The sequence below is a fragment of the Uranotaenia lowii genome, chromosome 1 (genome assembly GCF_029784155.1).
Source record: "Uranotaenia lowii strain MFRU-FL chromosome 1, ASM2978415v1, whole genome shotgun sequence".
Lineage (NCBI taxonomy): Eukaryota > Metazoa > Arthropoda > Insecta > Diptera > Culicidae > Uranotaenia > Uranotaenia lowii.
Genome location: NC_073691.1, coordinates 24,557,390 through 24,578,383, shown reverse-complemented (window position 1 = coordinate 24,578,383; position 20,994 = coordinate 24,557,390). Strand labels below are relative to the sequence as shown.

The 20,994-nt window shown below is 38.7% G+C and overlaps 3 protein-coding genes across 5 annotated transcripts in view; 2 read left to right on the top strand and 1 right to left on the bottom strand.

The window, feature by feature from the left end:
- LOC129740061 (uncharacterized) overlaps nt 1-12,894 on the top strand; it is a 35,418-nt gene extending 22,524 nt beyond the window's left edge. For both annotated transcript variants that reach the window (XM_055731654.1, XM_055731655.1), the window contains exons 2-3: nt 10,557-10,798; nt 10,884-12,894. In XM_055731654.1, the coding sequence (XP_055587629.1) occupies nt 10,585-10,798; nt 10,884-11,356 (687 nt within the window). In that variant the 5' untranslated portion in view covers nt 10,557-10,584 and the 3' untranslated portion in view covers nt 11,357-12,894. The remainder of the gene's footprint in view (nt 1-10,556; nt 10,799-10,883) is intronic.
- The window catches only part of LOC129740062 (high affinity copper uptake protein 1), a 409,058-nt gene that overhangs the window by 174,538 nt on the left and 213,526 nt on the right, over nt 1-20,994 (top strand). The gene's annotated exons all lie outside the window — the stretch shown is intronic.
- On the bottom strand, nt 15,543-19,624 carry LOC129740055 (probable Dol-P-Man:Man(7)GlcNAc(2)-PP-Dol alpha-1,6-mannosyltransferase). Of its 2 annotated transcripts, none has more exons than XM_055731645.1 (7): nt 19,527-19,624; nt 19,117-19,311; nt 18,838-19,011; nt 18,639-18,771; nt 16,962-17,661; nt 16,654-16,899; nt 15,543-16,591 (listed from the first exon to the last, which is right to left on the bottom strand). In XM_055731645.1, exons 3-7 carry the CDS (start codon nt 18,961-18,963, stop codon nt 15,703-15,705), a joined length of 2,094 nt encoding a protein of 697 aa, XP_055587620.1. In that variant the 5' UTR covers nt 18,964-19,011; nt 19,117-19,311; nt 19,527-19,624; the 3' UTR covers nt 15,543-15,702. The 2 variants fall into 2 exon arrangements, with proteins under 2 accessions (XP_055587620.1, XP_055587621.1); XM_055731646.1 differs by lacking the exon at nt 19,527-19,624 and adding an exon at nt 19,382-19,522.

Genomic DNA, 20,994 nt, shown 5'->3' with positions numbered 1-20,994 from the left:
CAAGAGAAATTCACGTTGCCGAAGTGTCCTAATGGATACATACATGTTGACCAGTTGTGGAATATACGGTGAGTCAACGCGGTAGGTCAATACATCGCAGATGAAGGTTTGCTGCAGTTCGGTGCGGCGTTTTTCAAGTGTGGTTAAGTTTATTAGGGAACATCTTTGCTCATACGGAGGAAGCTGAAGTGCCTCATTTCAAGGGAGGCGTCGTAAAGCGTACCTAACGAAACTTCGCTGAACACATTCGAGGCGGTTGCATTGAGTGCTCTGAGAGGGAGCCCATACCTGGGCAACATACTCCAAGATGCTACGTACGTAAATATCATCGAATTCGTATGTGTTTCGACACAGAAATCCGAGAGTAGCGAATCCTTTAGCTGCTGTAAGTGCAATGTATATTTGTCTGGCCTAGAGGATAGCGTTCAAATCTTCTAAACCAGAGGTCATGAGATCGAGGCTCGGTAACGGCATACATAGTACTATTTCTGTAGGTTAGTGGTGTTAGCATTAGAAAGATGCTAGCCATTATATCCTTGGAAGATGTACGCTTTAGTCTTAAGTAGAATTTAGATCTCTTCAAAGAAACATGAAGTTTCACTGAGATCCTATATGTGTGTGTTCGTTTTTTTATTCGGCAAATTTAAGCTTGCTATCAATTTTTATACCTAAGTCGAGAATAGTCACATTTTCAAGCCTCTCTCCAGAAAGTTGATATTCAAAACTGATGACACGACGAGCACGGGAAAAATTAACAATCTCACATTTTTTAGCATTCCGTTAAAGTGACACCAGTTATCAAGTCTTGAGATATCGGCTTGCAAAGCGAGGCAATCAATTTCACTGACGACCTTTCTGAAAAGCTTCAGATCATCGGCGTATAGGAGCGTATTAGATTGCAGCGTGGCACACAAGTCATTCACGGAATTGATGAACAGCAACGGTCCCAGGTGACAGCCTTGAGGTATTCCTGACGGGGTGGAAAATATCTTCGAGCATATTTTTTATTTTCGTGTAAGCGTGGCGGTGCGATAGATACGAGGTAATCCACTCGAGCAACCAGGTTGGAAAACCAAGTTGATCCATCTTTGCAATTAATATCTTGTGCGGCACACTGTCGAACGCTTTCGCAAAGTCGATGTAAATAGAATCAACTTGACAACCTTTCTCCAGACTATTAGTTAACGAGCTCACATAACACATTCAGTTGGTGACCGTTGACCTTTTTTCACGAAACCAGTGTACAGTCGTCCATTATTAAAACGTCAAATACTGTGGAGATCGAACTCAAAATCGAAATTGGTCGGTAGTTTCCGACGCAGTGTGCATTTCCAGTTTGGTAGATTGGAGTGATAGCTGCAATCTGCCAGACGCTAGGAAATATTCTTTCTCTCAGTAGCGATTAAAAAAGGCAACAAACGGGGGCAGATAGTGATGCTGCGCAATGTTTTAAAACCGTCGGAGGTATGTGGTCTGGACCGGGACCTTTAGATGGGTCGACTGCGGACAATTGTTCGTAAATTCCTGTTCGGTGAGGCAAGGGAAAGGTAAATTAACGTCGTGAGATGGTATGGAGGCGAGGTAGTTGCTGTCTGCTACAATGTCGGAGGAACTGAAAACACTTTGAAAAAAGTCGGCGAACATGTTCGTGGATTCCGTCAAGTTACAGGAGGTAATGTCATTGAAACTAACATCAACAGGAATATTTGCGCTTGCGTTTTTTGTTTTTAAAGTGTTTCCAAAATGATGCGGGGTCATTTTTCAGGTTCTCTTGCAGACGCAAAATATGCTGGCGGTAGAGCTGCTCATTCATAGCTTTAAAATCTCGTTCTAAGCTTCTTAAACGATTTCTCTGGTTTGCGGTACGATTTTTGATGTAATGCTTGCGGGCCTTTCGTAGCTGATCACGCAGTCGTCTAAGCTCAGAGTTCCACTCATGTTTGAATGACTGGTATCTCTGTGGCCGCTTCAGGGGCACGATTCGTTTTAAAATGGAGTAAAAATTCTTATAAAACGCATTAACGGCAACTCCCAGCTTGTTGAGTCCAAAGCAGCTGCAATCTGATAAAAATTACATTTACCGAAGTCGAAATCGAGATCACCTATGGATTCGTCCGGCGTTGGATCCAGGTCAGATGAACGGTTTATGATGACGATCAGTAGGAGTGATCGGATGGAAGATTCAAGCAGCATCAGATTACCAGGATTATACGAGATCCAAATTGCGCATATTATCGTTAGGTATGTAGCATTGTTGATACAAACCGGCGGAAAGAAGCATTTCAGTCCTTGAATGGGGAGCGATGACCTGACAAAAAGGTCATCCCTTTGAGCGAAATTTCCGTTACTTTAAAGTAGCCTGATGTAGACTGATTTTTATTTCACCAGTTCCCTGATTTTTGAAAAAAAAAATGTTGGCAACTCTGTGTATATCATATACATGATGTTTCGATAGAAGGTCCAGCTCAGCAGTTGATCGGCGGAGCTCGACATGTAAGCTCGCGTCGGTCGATTCTATCACGTTCACCGTGGTGAAATTGGCTATCGCGCCGTTGTACTGAAGCAGAGATTGCAGGTTCAAGTCCTGCCGGTGAATCTTTTTTGAAAAATTCATGATATTTACGGCTTATATTCTTTCTTTCTTTGATACCTCATGTTTCTCTAATACTTTTCATCACCTTCGAAAATTTGAGTAAACAGTCGCTATAGATGGCAATTTGCTTAGGAGATTTTTGGACGAGTAGCAAACTGGTCACTATCTCCATTGTGTTCACTGTAAGATTCGTCTAACCACTTCCGCCGGCGTCTCAGAGACTCACTATTTCGGCCTCATGGCGGCACGCTTATCCAAAATAAAGATCACAGGGAATATCCAATGGCATGCAAAAAAAAACTCCCAAAGTAATTGGGCTTTTCAAAAAATGTATATTGCCAAAACTTATGCTCTGCTAAACCTTCAACTTTGCTTATATCTATGATCTGATTTGGAGGTCCTAGCCCTTGCTGGTGGCGATGAAGTTGGTTGCACCGTCGACTATCGATCGCTCGAACCTTTCGGTTAAGTTCCTCGGGTGGTCCTGGGATTTGACTGGGTTCCTTTGAGTCCCGTGGCAGTTAGATAACAGCCGAAAATTGTGACTGCTTGTCCTTGAGCTCAATATGGCGACGGGGCTTCCTGCTTTTAGCATGAGACAAAAGAGTTCTTTTGTAAGGATGAACGATAGATTTGACGAATCACTCGCTTACCTGGCGTCATCTAGAAACACTTTCAATCGCTCTTCTCTAATAAGTTTGTAGGTACGGTAACACCTGCACTTGGGCTTTACAAGTGTGTACTTTGATGGTTTATTGAAGAGTGGACGAGGATCAAGCAGTATTTGACAGGCCTTAAACCGATCGTTCAGGTCGTTGTCCTCGCCTTGCCGCCTAAACGAATATTCTTCATTGGTGTGAAATCTCGGACGGCCCGTTTTTCAGGGTTCATCTCGAGATTGCCTGATTTATAGAGACTGGAGAGATCACTTGTGCTGAGAAAACTAAACATACCAATGACACTCCCTGCGACATTGAAAAAAAAAGTATATTTAACGCGAACAATCTGTGAAAATTCGTCGGAAGTGTCATATGGCGCTTACAATACCTTTCCGATACCGTACTATTGCATTATTTACGTCAATTGACATATGAAGGTTAGAGCTAATACACTCACAAAAAAAGTCCTCAAAAATCGTTCAGAACAACCCAAAACAGACTGCTCAAAATTTTCGCATTTTTTATGGTTCATACTTCACAGATGTATAATTTTAAGATTTATCTCAAGATAATGATTGTTTTGCATTTTAAAGTTAGTTTTGAAATTCCAAATTTGAATAAGTTGAGATTTATGGAACTGTTTTGAAATATTTTTACTAGAATGACTCGTCAGTTCTTAACCAGAAAATGTAATTCCCGAAGAAGACTTGAGTATGAACTGTCGTATCAATTGTCTCCCCGCCGAGGGAGGGTATATTCCTACTCAAGAGCTTTCACAATTGACTTCGTTTATTTTTAGAACATGAAGCAACAGTTTATGAGGGGGGGAATGTGTTCAAGTGCATTGTTGCTGATTAAAGAATTAAACAAGATGGAAGACGGATGCAAAAAAGGAAGCGCGTCCTTAGAAAAAAATGTCACCGGAGGTGCAACTGCTGCCTTTTTTCATATTCAGGACACCCAGTTGTGAATTGCGAGACAATAGTGTGAAGAAATTTTTTTGTGCTAGATTATCACAATTCTATACAGCAAGAACTGGACAGACACCGTTTCAGCAACACTTGTGTTGTGTCTCAATAGTATACGGTGGATTTTCCGTAGTAAGTAGAAGAGCAAAAAAAATATCTCAGAAAATCCACTCAAGAGGAAATCAATAAAAACCGTTTATCACCAACCAGGATGCCTTGCTGTCGCGACCGACACCGTGGAATAACAGTTCTACTACGCGTCAAGCAAGGAAGGATTTGCACCGGGCAGCTTGTCTGCTTTTCCTTTCCCTTTGCCCTGTTCTTTGCTATTGAGTGGAACGAAGCACACCGGTGACCTCGTGTTGATTTGAACTTTACTGGGCCGAGATAAGCTTGGAACACCATCATCGTCATCATCGACGGCAGTGATTTAATCCATTAGTAGGAGGGTATTTATATAAGGATGCGGGCCTTCGGGAATGATGTTATCTTTCTAGACAATGGATAAAAGACAGTGAAATATGAAGAATATTCAACCGAACGCTTCGTTTTGCTTGGTTATTAATGAACGGATCTTCAGAAATTCTGCGCATTTATATAAATTCTACCGACATGCAATCACTCTCTGGAGCCACGACTTTTTCAATAATTTATTCTTATGATTATTTACCAACCTAATACACCGATTTAGTAAAACTGGTAGTCACGGCCATGTTCACTACAGTAATTCTACGAAAGTGGATGAATAAACCAATCGGTTTAAAATCCCAAAAAAAAAGTAATTCTACGAAAATCGGCAAGCAAAGATTCCAGATATCTCTGGAGCCACTGTTAAACTACAATTTTTATGATAACAGCATGTGTGGGCTGAATAAAACTTCATAATTTTTAAATTGCTAGACCTTCGTTCTAAAACTCATGCTGATGATAGCCTTCTTGGTAATTGGGTTCATGCCTTCTAAAATCAGTAGGATTTATTTTCTTTTGTGAGGCTCACATGCCCATTGGCCTAACTAAGGGGTCGAAATTTTTGTGGACAGAAAAAAATGTTGTTGCCTTTCAACTTCAGATTCCTATCGAGATTTTACTAGGTTGGTTGTTGATTGTTTTCCGAGGTAAAGATTTTTTAAGTTAGTAGTGACAGTATCCACACTTACAATTGGGTGCTGAGAAATAGAGCCTTGTTGAGAAGTTTATCTGGATGTAACTATTACACATTCTTAATACATATCACCCAGTCGGACATAGCTGTTTTAAAAGTGGTTATCACACATTAACAAGTTTTGTATGATTTTTCTTAAAATAAATTTAACAAAATATGATTTTTTACTTTCAAATTTGGAAGCAAAAAAAAATATAAAAAAATTCGAAGAAATTTTGATCTTTAGGAATAAAATCCAATCTAATAGCTTTTTTGAATTCGAATCATTTTCAATGACAGCTTTACGCGCGTTTAATTAGATCGCTTCTAAATTAGTTTAACGTATGTTGAGATTATCTTCAATATTCATTACGTACGTAATCTGAGGACTTAGCAAAAATGTTTGCTTTTTTTCACCTTCGTGAATCATAATCGCAACGCACTAAGTTTAGTTCTGCGATTGCTAAAACCAAGGTCAAATTTTTTTTCTGAGCCGAAGCTCGTAATCATTTTCCTCATCATTCAAATCAATTATGGCAATTTTAAATTTTATTTTTGTACAAAGGACTTATTTTATTCGGGCGCCAATGTAGGAGATCTACTGCCGGATTTTTGAAAATGCAGCAATCTTGCTGCCTTGCAATCTGTGCACAAAATGAAGGGGGCGTCATAAAACAGAATGCAAATCAAGACATAATAAAAGGGGAAAACCATAAACCTAAGCTTACCTGAAAATTTCACTCTCCTTTTCTCGGCATTTAACTCAAATCTTCTCCACTAAGTTCGTGGCCGGAACACGAACCCGAACCAAAATTCCTGGAGTTCAAAATCTCTCCTCACTGTTTGTGACCGGAACACGAACCAACAGCAACTTATCCGGCGTAAAAAATCCCTTCAGCGCTCTAGGCTGGAACACTACCTTAACACGCCTTGATGGGCGACAACTCCCGGCATCAAACTCTGGCCTTTGCTCGGGGCCGGAACACGAGCAAGGTCCATTTGGCACTGATGGCCGGAATGAACAAATGACACCTCGATCAGCACTCAGAAACCTGACACAGTAGAGAAATTATGAAGAGTGCAATAGTGCGTCAATGTACATTTTTTACATTAAACCTGAACTAAAATTGTACTTGGGTTTTGAGTATATTCACATTCGCATTCGCATGAACAGTCGTCTAAAACTGAAGTTGGCGCTACTCAGTAACTTCTATTTGCTTTTTGAAATTGTACCATTTTTTTTTCTCGAGATGATGTTACACTTTCAAAAGAAGCTGAAGTCTTCCAGTTCGATGCCTTAGATTACTCAATCTCTTAAACTGGAAAACCAGCCTCCGCAAAATGTTTAAGGTGCTCTGGCCTAACCCTGAGGACTGTATGGTAAAGAGGGGAAGGAATGTAAGCCACTTAAGTGACCGGGATTTAAAGTAGATGATCACAAAATTTTCGCAAGACTTTATGCGCAAGAAAGTAATGTAGAGTCCAATTAAAACATTTCCCGATTTGGAAACGTTTATTCTTTTATCAAATACTCAGCCTCTAATTTCCACGTTTTCACTATAGTGTACCTACCTGTAAAAGAAGCGACGTCTGAAACAAAAAATTCCAATCGATACAAAAGAACTGTCAAAATGGATTCCAATCGATCCGACTTTTTGTCGTAGAGCTTTTAGCTTTCTACTTGAAAACTCAACCAAGTAGAGTATTGTGATTGTTGTTGTAGTTCAAACAGATAATTTAAAGCCCATCATATGAATTCATGATTAGGTGCAATTTTTTTCACTGCTTTAGTGGATCGTGTTCCTAGTTGGAAAACTATCCGATTGTTAGCTAAATTTAAGTCATTCATACCGTTTATCGTGATTCTTCGGCCATCAAATTCAATGTTGTTTTGTTGGATTTACTGAGCGTTCACTTTAGAGCTTGAACATTGAGCCAGAAAACAGTGCCGAGGATTTTTTTGTCCAAGGTTTCTGCGATGTTACCACATATTTTATTTTAAAAGGGATCAGACGTCGCTTCTCTTATATGCAGGTTCACTAGTTTTCACTCCAAAAACTGTCAAATCAATTCCCTCCTCTTTTCAGGGTGGCCAGCAAGTTTCCATTTTCAAATTCCCGGTTTTTTCCCGGTTTTCCCGATTGAGACTTTAAGGTATTCCTTGTTTCAAAATGTACAAATAAATATATCCATCAGGTTTTTTGATCAAAAATTAAAATATGTTTATGCAAGTTGAACGTAAAAGTGTGAGCTATTTTTTTTTAGTTTAATAACACAAAGGTTATTCAAATTACAGTCATGGAGACACGGTAAAAAAAAAATCTAGTTGTTCTAAACTTAACCGAAATATTTTACCTTCTTTTCAGTCATTCACGCCATTTTCGCTTCATTTTTATTAGAGAGATAATTTATAGTTTTGATATATGCCATGTATATAATACTTTTAAAATTTCAAGTTGAAATGTTGGATTTTACTATTGATATCTACTGATTGATATCCTGATATTTTACTTCTTAAATTCTCAAAACAGATTCCGATGATCCTTATTCATGCTAAGCCTGAAATTTTATTTCGGTCATATTGGATACTGAATCATGTTTTTGATTGGATGCATTTTCAAAAAAAATGGAATACGCTGGGTTCTAGATGCTTGAATCCAATTATCTAAATTCCGGTAAATTTATCTAAACTTGAAGTCTGGATTTTCAGTCCTATTTCAAATATTTCTATTTGATTTTTCAATTTGAAATTCTACTAGTTTAAGCGAAAAATGTACAAACTCACATAATACTCAGTATCTTGTTACATCTTCTGCCTTCTGTGCGTGTATCAATAAACTGAATGAAATGGTGGATCTTATTTTTTTGTTACCGGCATTTTCCCGCTTGGGACAATTCCCGATTTTTTAAAGTTATAATTGAGCTAAATTATAAGAAAATATGATCGAACCAAATAAGATAAGTTCTTTGAATTTATTCGATGTATAAGTCGGAATTTTAACTCCCACAGTTTAATCGTGTTTCTTAGATTTTTGATAATTTTTTCAAGTTTTGTTTGAGCATAATGTGTTTTTCTGAAGAAAAAATAAGCTCCTGATGCAGATTCAACATTATCAATTATGGATTTTAAAAGGTAGATGTTAAGTTTAAATCTTAGTTTTCAAGATGTGGATTCAATCAAAAACTGTCTGATTTCAACGTACCTATTCGTTTTTCAGAACTATTTAAACATTTTGTAAATTTCTTTCACTTTTTTCTCAATGCAGATTTTGATATATTGTTTCAAGATATTCGACAAATGTATGCGCTGTGCTCAAAGATCGAATTTTTGTTCTGTATTCCCGGCTTCCCTCCCATGAATATAAAATTCCGACATTTCCCTGCTCTTCCCGGATGGCTAACAATCCTGAAATAAACGACTATAAATTGTAAAGTTTCTAAGAAAAAGTTTCGGAACCATGAAATGAATTAGTCAAGGAATTAATCTGTTTTCATATGGGGAAACATATTCCATAGATAATTTTCCCGGTTTTGATTTGAAATTCCCGGTTTTTCCCGGTTTTCCCGGTCCTATTTTCAATTCCCGGTTTTCCCGGTTCGCTGGCCACCCTGTCTTTTCCAATGCCGTCTTTGATTTTCACATAAACTTATATTTGTTATTGATGTAGACAATCACAACACTACTTATCATCGAGGGCGACCCTACACAAACATGTGAGCACGTAGTCGTATACTGATACTTACTGATGCTTACTGATACACGAAGTGGGTTTTTTCAGCATTTATAGCGATCAGAAGTAGAGTGCCTATAAGAAGAGTGACGCCAACTGTTAAAATTGGAATAGCGATGAACTGTCAGTGTCATTCCAAACGAACAAATGACCTGTCAAATTCAGCCTTATCGACTTTGAATACTTAAAAATAAACGATTGTAGCTGTAATTTTCTGAAAATATTTGCAAAATTACAAGGCTTCCAGAACTATTAATGTCGTACATATGTGTTCAAAAGAGATGATTCATTAAGGAAAGCATACCCCAAACTTTATCCCACAATATATCAAAGAAGTTAAAAAAAATTGAAGAAAAAACTTTTATTTGGAAAATGTCGACAAAATGGCTGGCTGCACTGTGTATGATGTGATAAGGGATCCTGTACAATGCAGTCAATTATTTTTTGTCATTTTCCAAATAAAAAGTTTTTTTCATTTTCTTTATATCTCTGACAATGAAACTTTTTCTGATATTATCTCCAATAAACTTACAAACAACCTTACACTGTGGCGTTCATAACGAGGTACGACGGAGAATATGCGCCTCTTAACGTTAAGCCACTTCGTTAACAATTCTATAAGGTATGGAATATAAACTTATCCCTAAAAATCAATTTACTCTCTGGAGCCACGACTTGAACGAACAATTGAAATTGAATCTATACCGGGTCTATAGATCGTTGTCAAAGTTGCCATAAAAACGAGAATTTTACAAAACGGTTCACTCTTGTTTTTATCTGGGATTTTGACTGGGATTTTGGCTGTTCGTAAAATATCTGTTCCGAGGAATTTTGACTTGTAGTTTGTTCTTATTCCCGTGGCTGCAAATGTTGACCGATTTCGATGATATTAGATTCGTTTTGAAGGCAATTTATTCTAATTTTTGAATACTTCACAATAAAGTAAATTTGTTTTTTTTTTGTAGTAGGTTCCGAATGAAAAAAGTCCCTAAAAACCATTTTATTTTTAAATTGCTTATAATTTCTGACAGCTTTGCAGTATTTGAGTGCTTTTTTGATTTTTGGAATTGTCAAGAGGGGGCCGATGAACAACTTGACCTCTATCCCGGATTTCCCGGTAGAAAAAAAATCTAACTTAAAACAAAGACATTCAATATCCTCTTTGCTTCGCTATATCTCATTTCTCAATGAACCGATTTTCTAAACTCAAATTTTAGTTTTTTTTTTTTCGTTAGCTTGATTATCATTTTCATAGAGTATACTTGGTTTCTAAAAAATCTCTCTCTTCAGTATACTAGAATGATGATTAAGATGCTTTGAATCTGCGCTTCGGGTCATATTGACCCGAACGGCTTTGGAGGGTTAAAACGGTGCACTCTCTGGAGCCACACTTTCATAAATAGCCTTACCGTTCTCTAAAAAGCATATCTCAGAAAGGAATAACAAAAGATTTTTCTCCAACAGTTTCCCCTTAGATGTTCAACCCCGCAAAATGAGCTACTCGGCGGAGGAAAAGATCAAACTGGCCGGCGAAGACTCCAAGGATCGGCTGTACGAGGCCAAACAGAACCAGAAGGCGATTCGCATCCTGACGGTGGCGGCGTACGTCCTGTGCGTTTCGCTCGTCGCCATCATGCTGTCGCTGTACTACATCTTCATCTGGGACCCCAGCACAAACCAGATCAACAGCAAAACCCAAACCGTCGGTGCGTTGCATTTTCTTTTGTTAATTTTTCGTAGGTTCAAGATTTAAAAATTAATTTGTTTTTTTTTTTTTCCTCTTTCAAACAGACAATATCGTTATTCCGGACCACTTGGCCATTCAACTGGCGAACAAAAGCGAAATTCCGGCGCAACTTTTCTACACCAATCTGTACCGGAATTTGATCCTCAGCAAAACGGTTAAGGTTCGGAAATCGGCGGCCATCAACGAATCGTCCAGCTTGACTCGGCTTATTCAGCTCTATCAGCGGCACAAGCTGAGTCGGGAGGAAAATTGGCAGCTTATGGAGCAGCAGCAGCAGCTGCTGCAATCGTCCAGTGAGGAATCCAGCGCCGAGCAGCAAAACCTCGGGCCGCTGATGATGGATTCGGCCGAGGGTACATCGGCGGCTTCGGGAACGCAACCTTCGGGTACGATGATGGCCGACGAAGACGACGGTGGCGACGATTACGAGCAAAGTGGAAACTACGGGCTGTACTCGAATCATACTACAATTCAGCTGGATCCGGACGATGGCCAGGAGCAACAGCAGCAACAATGATGAGCTGATGGCTGGGATCGAGGACTGGGATAGGAGTTTGACGTGGACGTTCAAAACAAAGCAATGCAGCACGACTTTGATTCTGCGAAATCGAATATCGTGCAAAATTTGGACCATTTTAAAAAGGGAAAAAAAAACAATTAAAAACATTCAAACCAAAATATATTCAATCTATACTTAGGAATCTAACAATCGAACCAATGCATGCAAAATCTTATACGAATACTCACACAATGCGACTTTTGCGAGCACACAAAAATGGTACGAAGAAGCATAAAGAGTAAACATACAAGGAAACGAACGAGGAGGAATAAACATCCTTCTACCAGTTCCAGTGAGAATGACATAAGCAAGCAAACACAATACAACTCTAAAGTGATACAAACTAAAAAAAAAACAAACTAATTAGAAAATTTCCCGCATTCCCTCAATCGAGCGTCGAAAAGTGTATACACGAGTCTGAATCAGATAAATTTTTAATCACACGCAAAAGGAAGCAGCATAAAAACTGCAGACGAACGAGGGAACGTGCAAATGTGGCCTAAATTTGAAACTCTTTACCCTTCACTCTTAACAGTTATTCGCCCATTCATTCTTCTTCAGAATTATTTTTCTCCATCTTCACACCAGTTTGTAAGATGGGTCGAAAAAAGTGGTTTTGAAGAGAAGCGAGAAAAACCCCCAAAATAAGGTTAAAACAAAAGAAAACGTAAAATCTCGACGGAAAAGTGGAACATTTTTCCTGCAAATCGAGAGAGTGTAGCGATGATGATAATAATAATAGTTTTAATAGTATTACTATAAGAAAAAAATCTTAAACACAATAACTTCAATGTACTACGTTAACCAAGTCTTTTGTTTTACTGTCCATACACTTAAGAAAAAAACAACAACATAGATAATCCAACAGTAAGTGCACTAAACTGAAAAAGTTAAACCCCATTTATTTTGTTTCTTATTGAAATTTTTTTTAGCTGAGCGAAAATTGACAGAAAACAACAAAAAATTAACGCAGTGTTAGCAATACATTTTGTTAGAAAATTTTTACTCAAACTCTCAACACACTTCATTCAAACGCAAACCAAAGAATCAAAATGTTAGTTATCGCAACTACTCACTCACAACAAATGAACTAGAGAAAGTTAATTTATTGAAAAAGCATGAAATCAAACGAACATACATACGTACACACACACAGAAAAACAGTCGAAAAAATCTAGTGTGACGTTTCACTAAGGTGAAACTCACCTTCTCGGAACGTCACACGATGATGTTAAGGTTTAACGCCCTTTTAGTGAGATTTATTCCGAAAAAGATGATCGAAAGGCTTTGTCCAATCTTTCGAGAAACTATTCGAGCATTTAATAATCTCGCTGCCGGACGTTACTGATGTGTAGAGAATGCTATTCATCCGGTTGGATGGATTAAAAAAAACATTGAAAACAGTTTTAGAGGTTATTGTTAAGTTTAAACATGAAAACGCAAAAGAAAAATAAAGATTTTATGTCAACAAGGCAAAACGCAAAAAAAAACCTTGACGAATTTGTTTAAGATTTTTTGAAATGACGACATCCTTAAGAATTCGGTAAGTTGACTTAACTATCGTCACCTCATGCGCGACCCAGAATAAGGGCCATTGCCAATGCTTAAAAGTTCTGGAATTTTGCTAGGTATTTGAACAATAGCTTTAAATTCGGAACGAGTCAATATTTCCCTTTATATTTTGTCACTCACTTTGCATAAGTCGATTTTGCAAAACTAAAATTCTTCAGTAAGCCTCGTTTTCTCAGCATTGCAGTTGATGGTAACAATTGCCATGTGCGTTTTGGCGAATTGAGGATTCGAAAAGATGTCATGAGTAGATTTTACAGCCAATATAAAATACGCAAATATGTGCAAAGTAAATTTGAATAGTTCCACCCACTAGTCCCCCTTATCTAAAGCGTACCTGTTTTTGTCAGTTGCTCATCCCTGTGATCATTTCACCAAGGATTAGAATGTTTTCTTCGGCACTGCGAATAATATTAAAATCTTCCTTCGGCTCTGCGTCAGCCGGCAAAAAAAACTTCTTCGTCACTTGTTACCGAAATGCACACAAACACTTTTCCCTTCGGCGCTTTATCGTCGGGAATATCCACCAAAACCATTCCTTCTCCTAACTCCTTTGGGCTAAAACAGTCGGACAGCAGAACCGCTTCGGGTCGCACACCCGAGAACTGAGTTTCCATGGGCTAGTCAGAGCTCGGCTGCTTTGGATTTTACAGTAGGGAAACAACGAAATGCGATTTTTTTGCAGGCAATTTTTTGGTTTCGTGTCGAGAATTGACTCGGGTATCAGGGATAAAAAAATCGCCTGGCACTTGTAGCTCAAACAAATGAATCGGTTAAGGCTGAGGCTATATATAGATATCGATTCAAGAATTATTGATCAATTGAGCCCTTTTTTTCACGGAATTTGGAATCACCCGCTCGTCAGAGATATTAGTGAAGCTAAATCGGTGTTTTTTCTATAACCAAAAGTTATAAAATAAAATGAAAGCGTACAGAAGATTTAGCTTCTTTATTTTTTTTTTTTTTGATGGTCCCATGAGGCCCATTTGGGCCCTCCCTCCATCCCATACGCATCTTTTGAAGTGGGAGGAACAATTTATCCTTTGGATATTTATTTATACATTTCTTTGTCATTTTCTGTACTACTTGGTCGTCTTATCAACTCCCGCGTATGTCCATCACTGTACAGATTCTATGTCTGATAACGCATCAGATTGCCATCACATAATAAAGATCCCATTTAGGATTTTTGCTTATGTTAAAAGGTTCTATTAGTATTGCCATTCTTTTGAAGCTGTTTATGTTCGAATTATCATTGATGTCTTGCGGCAGGTTATTATACATCTTCAAGCCGTTGTAGAATATAGATCGTTATATCATTTCTTTTTTAAGCAGTTGGTAGTCTAAAATCACTTTTTCTTCTCGTATTGTAACTGTGAATGTCGTTTCCGAACTGTAGATCTCGAGTCAAATATGAAGGTAACATTCTTTTTTTCATTCTAAGGACAAACACCAGGCTGTTATAAGCAATACGTTGTTTCACAGATAACCATTTAAGCATGTCGAGTATAAGAGCACCAGGTGTGTATCGGTTGCAACGTATCACAACTCTCATAATTTTATTTTGGATTTTCTGCAATCGCTTTATTTGTGTATCTGAAGCATGAAGTAGAATTGTAGAACAGTAATCAAAATGTGGCATGATAACCGACTTCACGTAAATGATTTTTGACCAAAAAGTCAAATATCTATTTATTCGGCAAAGTACACCATATTTTTTGGCATTTTTTTATTGTATAATCCACATGCTCTATGAAGTTTAGCTTATCATCAACTTGCTCTCCTAGATATTTTATTTGACGTACTCTTTCGATTACACATCCGCCAATAAGCAGATTTGGGCAATTCACAATTTTGCGGTTGCCTATAATCATCCAGTTGGTTTTATCGAGATTCAAACATAATTTTCGTTGTTTCAGAAACTCAGTAATGTTTTCCAAATCAGCATTTGCTTCATGCATTATGAGTTCTAAGTTTTTACCTGTCCAATAAGACACTGAATCATCAGCAAACAGTTTTAGGTGGTCGTGTTGTAGGTGATTAAGACGAACTAAACTTTGTCCGTTGCACTCTATTTTCCAAGTAACTTTTGAACCAGTTTAAGACCATGCCACTTAATCCAATTTTTGCTAACACATCCAACAGTTTCAGTCGATCAGTCGATGATATATCTATTTACTGTCTCAAAATGAGTGTAACTTGAATACTCAATTGAGGGCTTCACTCAAACACTAAAACGTGGTGGCTCCAGATACCAAACCTTTTCGTATTTGCGATTACTCTAACCGCTGCATCCTCAATTTCCTCCATTTTACGAGAAATTGGTTACACAGCCTTCGAAAAAGGTCAACTCAATTCTTTTTCCTTTCGGTTTTCATTTTGATCTGTGTTTTTGTTTGCTGGTGCTTGAAAAGTGTTTTCTTTATTTCTTTCAGCTCTATAGGGTTGTTGTACTGAAGGAACCAGGGAATGTTTCACAACTTTTCACCAAAATTTTTAATCCCGAAATTATCATCTTTTGGAAAATTTATTCAGCACAAATTTGTGAGACTGTTCTCTAATCATCTATCGGTGCTTCACATCCCAACTCCGTTTTACACAATTGCAGCTTGCTCTTTTTGTCTTTCTTGGAAAAATTTTGAATTAAGTAAATTCTCTGTTTTAACTTAATACCAATTGTAAGGTTTCTTTCGATGTTTAGCGTATTTTCACAGCTCCTGTTTCCTCAGCCAAATCTACAGTTCACCCTCATCTCTTTCGCCATCATCATCATCATCTCCCATCACTTGATCATTGATAATTTTATTCAAACACTCCCGAGTGGACATTCGATCCAGATTGCACAGCTGGTTGAAATCGAGCTTGGACAGATCACTGGTCAACTGCTTAAGCCGTTCTTCTTTGACAATTTTCTGAGCCGTTCGAAGCTTCGAAGACGAGGTAGCCTTTTGAAGCAGGGACGTTACCTTGGCGCGCTTTTGCTCCTTTGTTTCATGTCGATCATCTTCCTGGAGAAGATGGGCATTTTCCTCAAGGATTTGCCGGATTCGCTGCCTCGAACCTACTTTTAAAGGTTTTCCTTGCTGTTGGCTCGCTTTGTTTAGAGATTCTGTTGGGATAATTTTTGCTTCCTTTTCTTCGGTATCGTTTGATTCTTGTGGTTCCGTATCTTCTTCGTCATACTCATATTCATCGTCTTCATCATCCTGATCATCTTCACCGTTTTCTTCAACCTCATCCTCAAAGTCCACATCATCATCGAACTGTCCTTGGTCTATGGGTTTCTCAATCTCGAACGTAGGAAACTCCGGATCACCGAAGGCTCCACTGCCGCCGATCGTAGTAGTTTCCAAAATCTCATCAAAGTTCAACCGGATTCGGTTCTTGTCCAAACCAACTCTCCGTTGCATGATGAAAATGCAAGGTTTTGTTTTGATTTTGACCGGCAAAATCGATTTGTACTGCAGCCCGATGCTGTTGAAGCACTCGACGAACTCCAGGATATCGTGCGTTTGGTACAGCAGCTTCATTTCGTCCGAATATTTGTCTCGCGCCTCCGTTATAAGGAAATCGAATCGATGCAGCCGATCGTTGCCCGGGAAAAGGTTTTCCTCTTTGCTGTAACTGAAATTAACAAACAGTGTTAATTACTAAAAAAATGATAATTTATTAATTATTTAACTTACATCCAATCGGAGTTGATTTGAGAAAACCGCGAAACTCCACTTTGAGCAGCCAGATTGTCGATATGTACAGAAATGCCAGATTCCCCTGCGGCTAGCCGATGGAATCTGGAAATGGCAACACCGCCAGGGTAGTTGGTTCCTGCCACCAGCAACAAGAACATGGTGAGGAACGCATTGCCGAACAGATGCCCGGCCGCAACAAACGCTAGGAACTTGTGGAAGATTGTCTTTTGTCGGTTGATCCATCTGAAACAACAAAAAAATAATCTTTAGAATCGGAAGTTACCATTAAATGATCCTTCACTCACATCCTATTACAGGCACAGGCAGCCGCCACATTGAACAGCGGAAACACGTAGATTATGAAGCGAAGTTCCTTGTGCGGTAACAGCGAAAACATCAGTACAAATACCACCGGTGGTACGACCAATGATCGGATGCGACTCTCCAGTACCAGCCCAAATGGGACGAACACTAGCGAAAGTCCCATGGCACGAGGTAAAGCCGAGTAGAGATACCACAGAAAGGGCGAAGTGCCCCACTCGGAGCTCTTGTTTAAAATCGTATTGAACCAAAACACTTCCGCTTCCGGCCAGAGCAGCCGTTGCCAGAAAAACGAATCCACAACAACGGTCAAAACGACCAAAAATATCCCAACAGTGATAACCGTTTTCAAAACTTCGTCCAACTTGACCCTCTGATAGTAGATGTCGAACAGCAAATATAGCCCCAATAAAATGGCCAGCTCAGCCCTGAATATGACGATAGAAGCTCCCGAACAAATAATAAACAGCCGAGTGCTTCGAACCATCCAGTAGTTGATGGCCAGCAACACCAGCGGCAGGGCCATGATGTTAGGCAGCGGCCGGCTCATGTAGAACATGAAGTGAAACTGGGTGAAGGTGATCAGGATGTACCAGAGCGAGACGGCCGCACCCAGTCGCCGGTGGATGGTGATGCGGAGCTTGTTCCAGGCGAATACAACCGTGGCGGCAAGCGCGAATCGGACTGTGGGACAAACAGGAAATATGTAGGTTAAGTTCAGAATGTTAAAACTTAATTTAAAATATGAAAGATATATAACCGAAACTAAAGCTACTGGATACCGCCGAACCCAGATGGAAAATCATTTTAGAAAAGGAACATTAAGTGTTCCTCTTCCCTTTGAATCCAAACGCTAACAGTTGAATGGCCTCCCTTCTACTAACATAGAATAAACAAGTGGATACACTCATCAATAATAAACTTCCTGAGACGATATAATTTTGGTCCTTCAAGCCGGATTCGTGTTAGTATAACGGTATAAATAATTGTGGGCAGTATGAGTACATGACGCCTATCAGACCGGTTGTCCTCTACCCTGCGTACGAGTGTTCGATATTCAAGCAAGGCGTGGTTTAAGCACTTTAAGAACATTTGGTGGCATTCAGGAAACGGAATGTTGTAGCGAAGGTTTAAATTCAGGTACGTGCGACTCTGAGCAATTTAAAAAAAAGTTAGGCATGTAAATCTGGCTTTCGCGGGTCGCATTCAAAAAATAAAGCTGTAATCTGCGAGCGTCTTCAGCAGCATTCGAGAACTAGCAGCGCAGCGTCGTTATTTTTACGAATTTATCTACGAATTTTCTGCTTCTTGAAAGCTAAAAAAAATATAAAAGATATTTTTGACAACATTTTGTTTATAAAATAAAACACCAATGTTTTATAAAATACCGATTTCTTTTCGTTTGAGAGGACTTTAAACTGTTTTAAAAGCGAGCACAAAGTTCATGCATCAACGGATCAACACTAGGTACCGAAGCACGTGTTACAAAGTGCCATCTCGTGTCATAATTTTGAACTAATGTACGATTTCCTGCCTCTGCTTTGTCCTGGCTAATGCTGTCAGTTCTATCCTTTTCTGTTTTCTGTTTGTATTGTAACGAATTTCAATATTCTTTTCTAACGTTTCTAACATAACGTAATAAAAAATTAAGCACAACTCACCGACATATTGCATCCAAAACTTATTAACTTCCAGAAATTCGAGCGCCGCTGCCACCGGAGAAACCAGAAATGATACAAACAGTGGGCCTAGAAACGATCTCGGCACCACACCGGGAAACTCGAGATGATCATACTGAAATTTAAAAAAAAAGCGTTTAATATCATAATTTAAATTCGAAATATTCAGTGTAGTAGGTACTTGGGAGAAATTGAGCCTATGGTATAAAAGGTCATGGATAGCCTGCAGATTGAAGCTCTCCTCTACTTTCGTAAAAGGCGTATACACGCAGTGGGCAGCAGCAATTAAAAACACTAGCAAGGTCATTGTCACACGATTGCGATTAACGATAGAACCAATAGAAAGACTCTTAACCTGTCAGGAAATAAGAAAACCGAGAGACAAGAAATGTTAAATGCCATTTAAGCGCCACAGCTATAAAAAAGGAAAAAAAAAAACAAATTCATACCACATACTTACCTACGAACCAAAAATATGTCTTTTGTGATTTATCAAAATTATGGTTGAGCATTTATGAGAATACCGGCTGACTATTTTCGGCGTTTTCTTACGATGAGAGCGATAGTTGCAGTTGTGCGGCTCGCGGTAACGTCACCACAAATTACGCCATCGGCCAACAGCGCCTGCCTCCGAAATAAGGCTCCCGATTAGAAGCTGAAATGGTAAAATAGAACCGCATTTAATGCCAGTGAATGCCGTTGAGAAAGGTCACTTTTCTGCAAACCAATCGTAAACCATTTTCTGTTGGTCAATGAAAATGCGTGCAACCAAAAATAACCAAAAATGAACAAAAATATCTGTCTCGAAAAAGCTGGCAAGACGAATAGGGTATATCACAGAGATCGAATTGAGATGATGATGATACGTACACACGAAAGATGACCGACGTCGACGACAAACCAAAATAAACAACACGGAGGGGTAAATTCTGCTTCACGAATAAGCCGGCTCGGAACGGAACCAAATACACTCAGAATCAAAACAACCCAAAATTGACTTTGCCAAGGCAGCAAAATCAAGTTCAGCTTGCTTTCTTGATTTTGGGCTGTTGTCAATGCACCAAAACTAAAGTTCGTTGCTGGAACTGACCACCCCAAAAAAATTTCCCTTTGTTTTCAGAAAGGTTTGTTTGTTTTTCCCAGCGATTCAGAGATCGTACCGGAAAAAAGTTTGGTAAGTAGATTTAAAAGCAATGTTCTCGCACGTTCATTCTTCTAATTCAAAGTTTTTCAGACGGATTTGTATCGGATGTAACCTTCTTCAGGACCGGTATTTTTGAATGCCCTGTGCTCCGGCGATGCGAAGGAAGAAAGAAGATTCCATTGAAAACCCGAAAGAAGCCAATGGCAATCTGGGGCAAAAGTCGGATTTGCCATTCACATAACTCACTAAAGACGGGAACTCCGGTTAACACACCGCTGGAAGGCCCCAAAATTGTGACGACTCTTGCCATATTTTAAATGGTGCCAATCTCCGGAAATTTCCCGTATAACATTTTTCAAAACATGAATTCGGCTGTTCCGTCCTTCCTGGTTGGTGTATCGTAAAGGTAAGATACAATTAATTTTGATAAGTATATGCGATTTTTTATTTTCAGTTCTAATGTTTAGGATGGAAATAGCATTTTGTGTTTTCTGGCAGTTATGAAGTTCTTTGACAACGAATCATATTCGGTTTTCTTGAAATGATCTTTAAATTACTGCCGAGATCAGTACCTATACAATTGTGTAAAAGTGTTTTTTTTAATAAAACAAATATTATTTAATGAAAAACAAATTGTTATTTCTCAAATATTTCCAATCCCTTTTGATAAGTGGGTCATCAAATAAAAATATCCCAATAAAAATCCCCACCGTATGACATGCCCCAAAATTAAGTTGCGAGAATGACGTCTATTCTCAAGTTTGGGAAAACCCTCTCAAACTTATTTTCGTCGGGAGCCAAAATCATCCGATTTTGCGGCATTTCAACTTGGTTTTGGGTTATAACGCCCTAGAGTGTAAAAGCCAGCTGACGGGATTGGGGTGACGTTTTGAATTTATTTGCCGATAAAAAATTTATATCAAAACTGGATTCGTGTGCGAAGCACCCTGTTGGAATATTTCAACGGTAAAAGGTGGCACGCAACATTGTACGCAACGTTCGTTTGAAATTGTCAGTTTCAAAATAAACAAACCGTCAGAATTAACCGAAAGGGGAACTCCCGGTGAAATGGACATTATGAATTTTTGGTAATTTCTGTCATTTTTGTCATTTTTATAACTTTTGCTATATTGGTAATTTTTTGTCTTACTGTTCACTTTTGTCATTTTTTTTACTTACATATGTAATTTTTGT

Coding starts and splice junctions, on each gene's coding strand:
- LOC129740055 (XM_055731645.1), bottom strand. CDS start 18,963: ATGACCTTGCTAGTGTTTTTAATTGCTGCTGCCCACTGCGTGTATACG. Junction 18,772..18,837: donor ATAGGCTCAATTTCTCCCAA/GTACCTACTACA, acceptor TTTAAATTTCAG/TATGATCATCTCGAGTTTCC. Junction 16,900..16,961: donor GCCTGTGCCTGTAATAGGAT/GTGAGTGAAGGA, acceptor TTGTTGTTTCAG/ATGGATCAACCGACAAAAGA.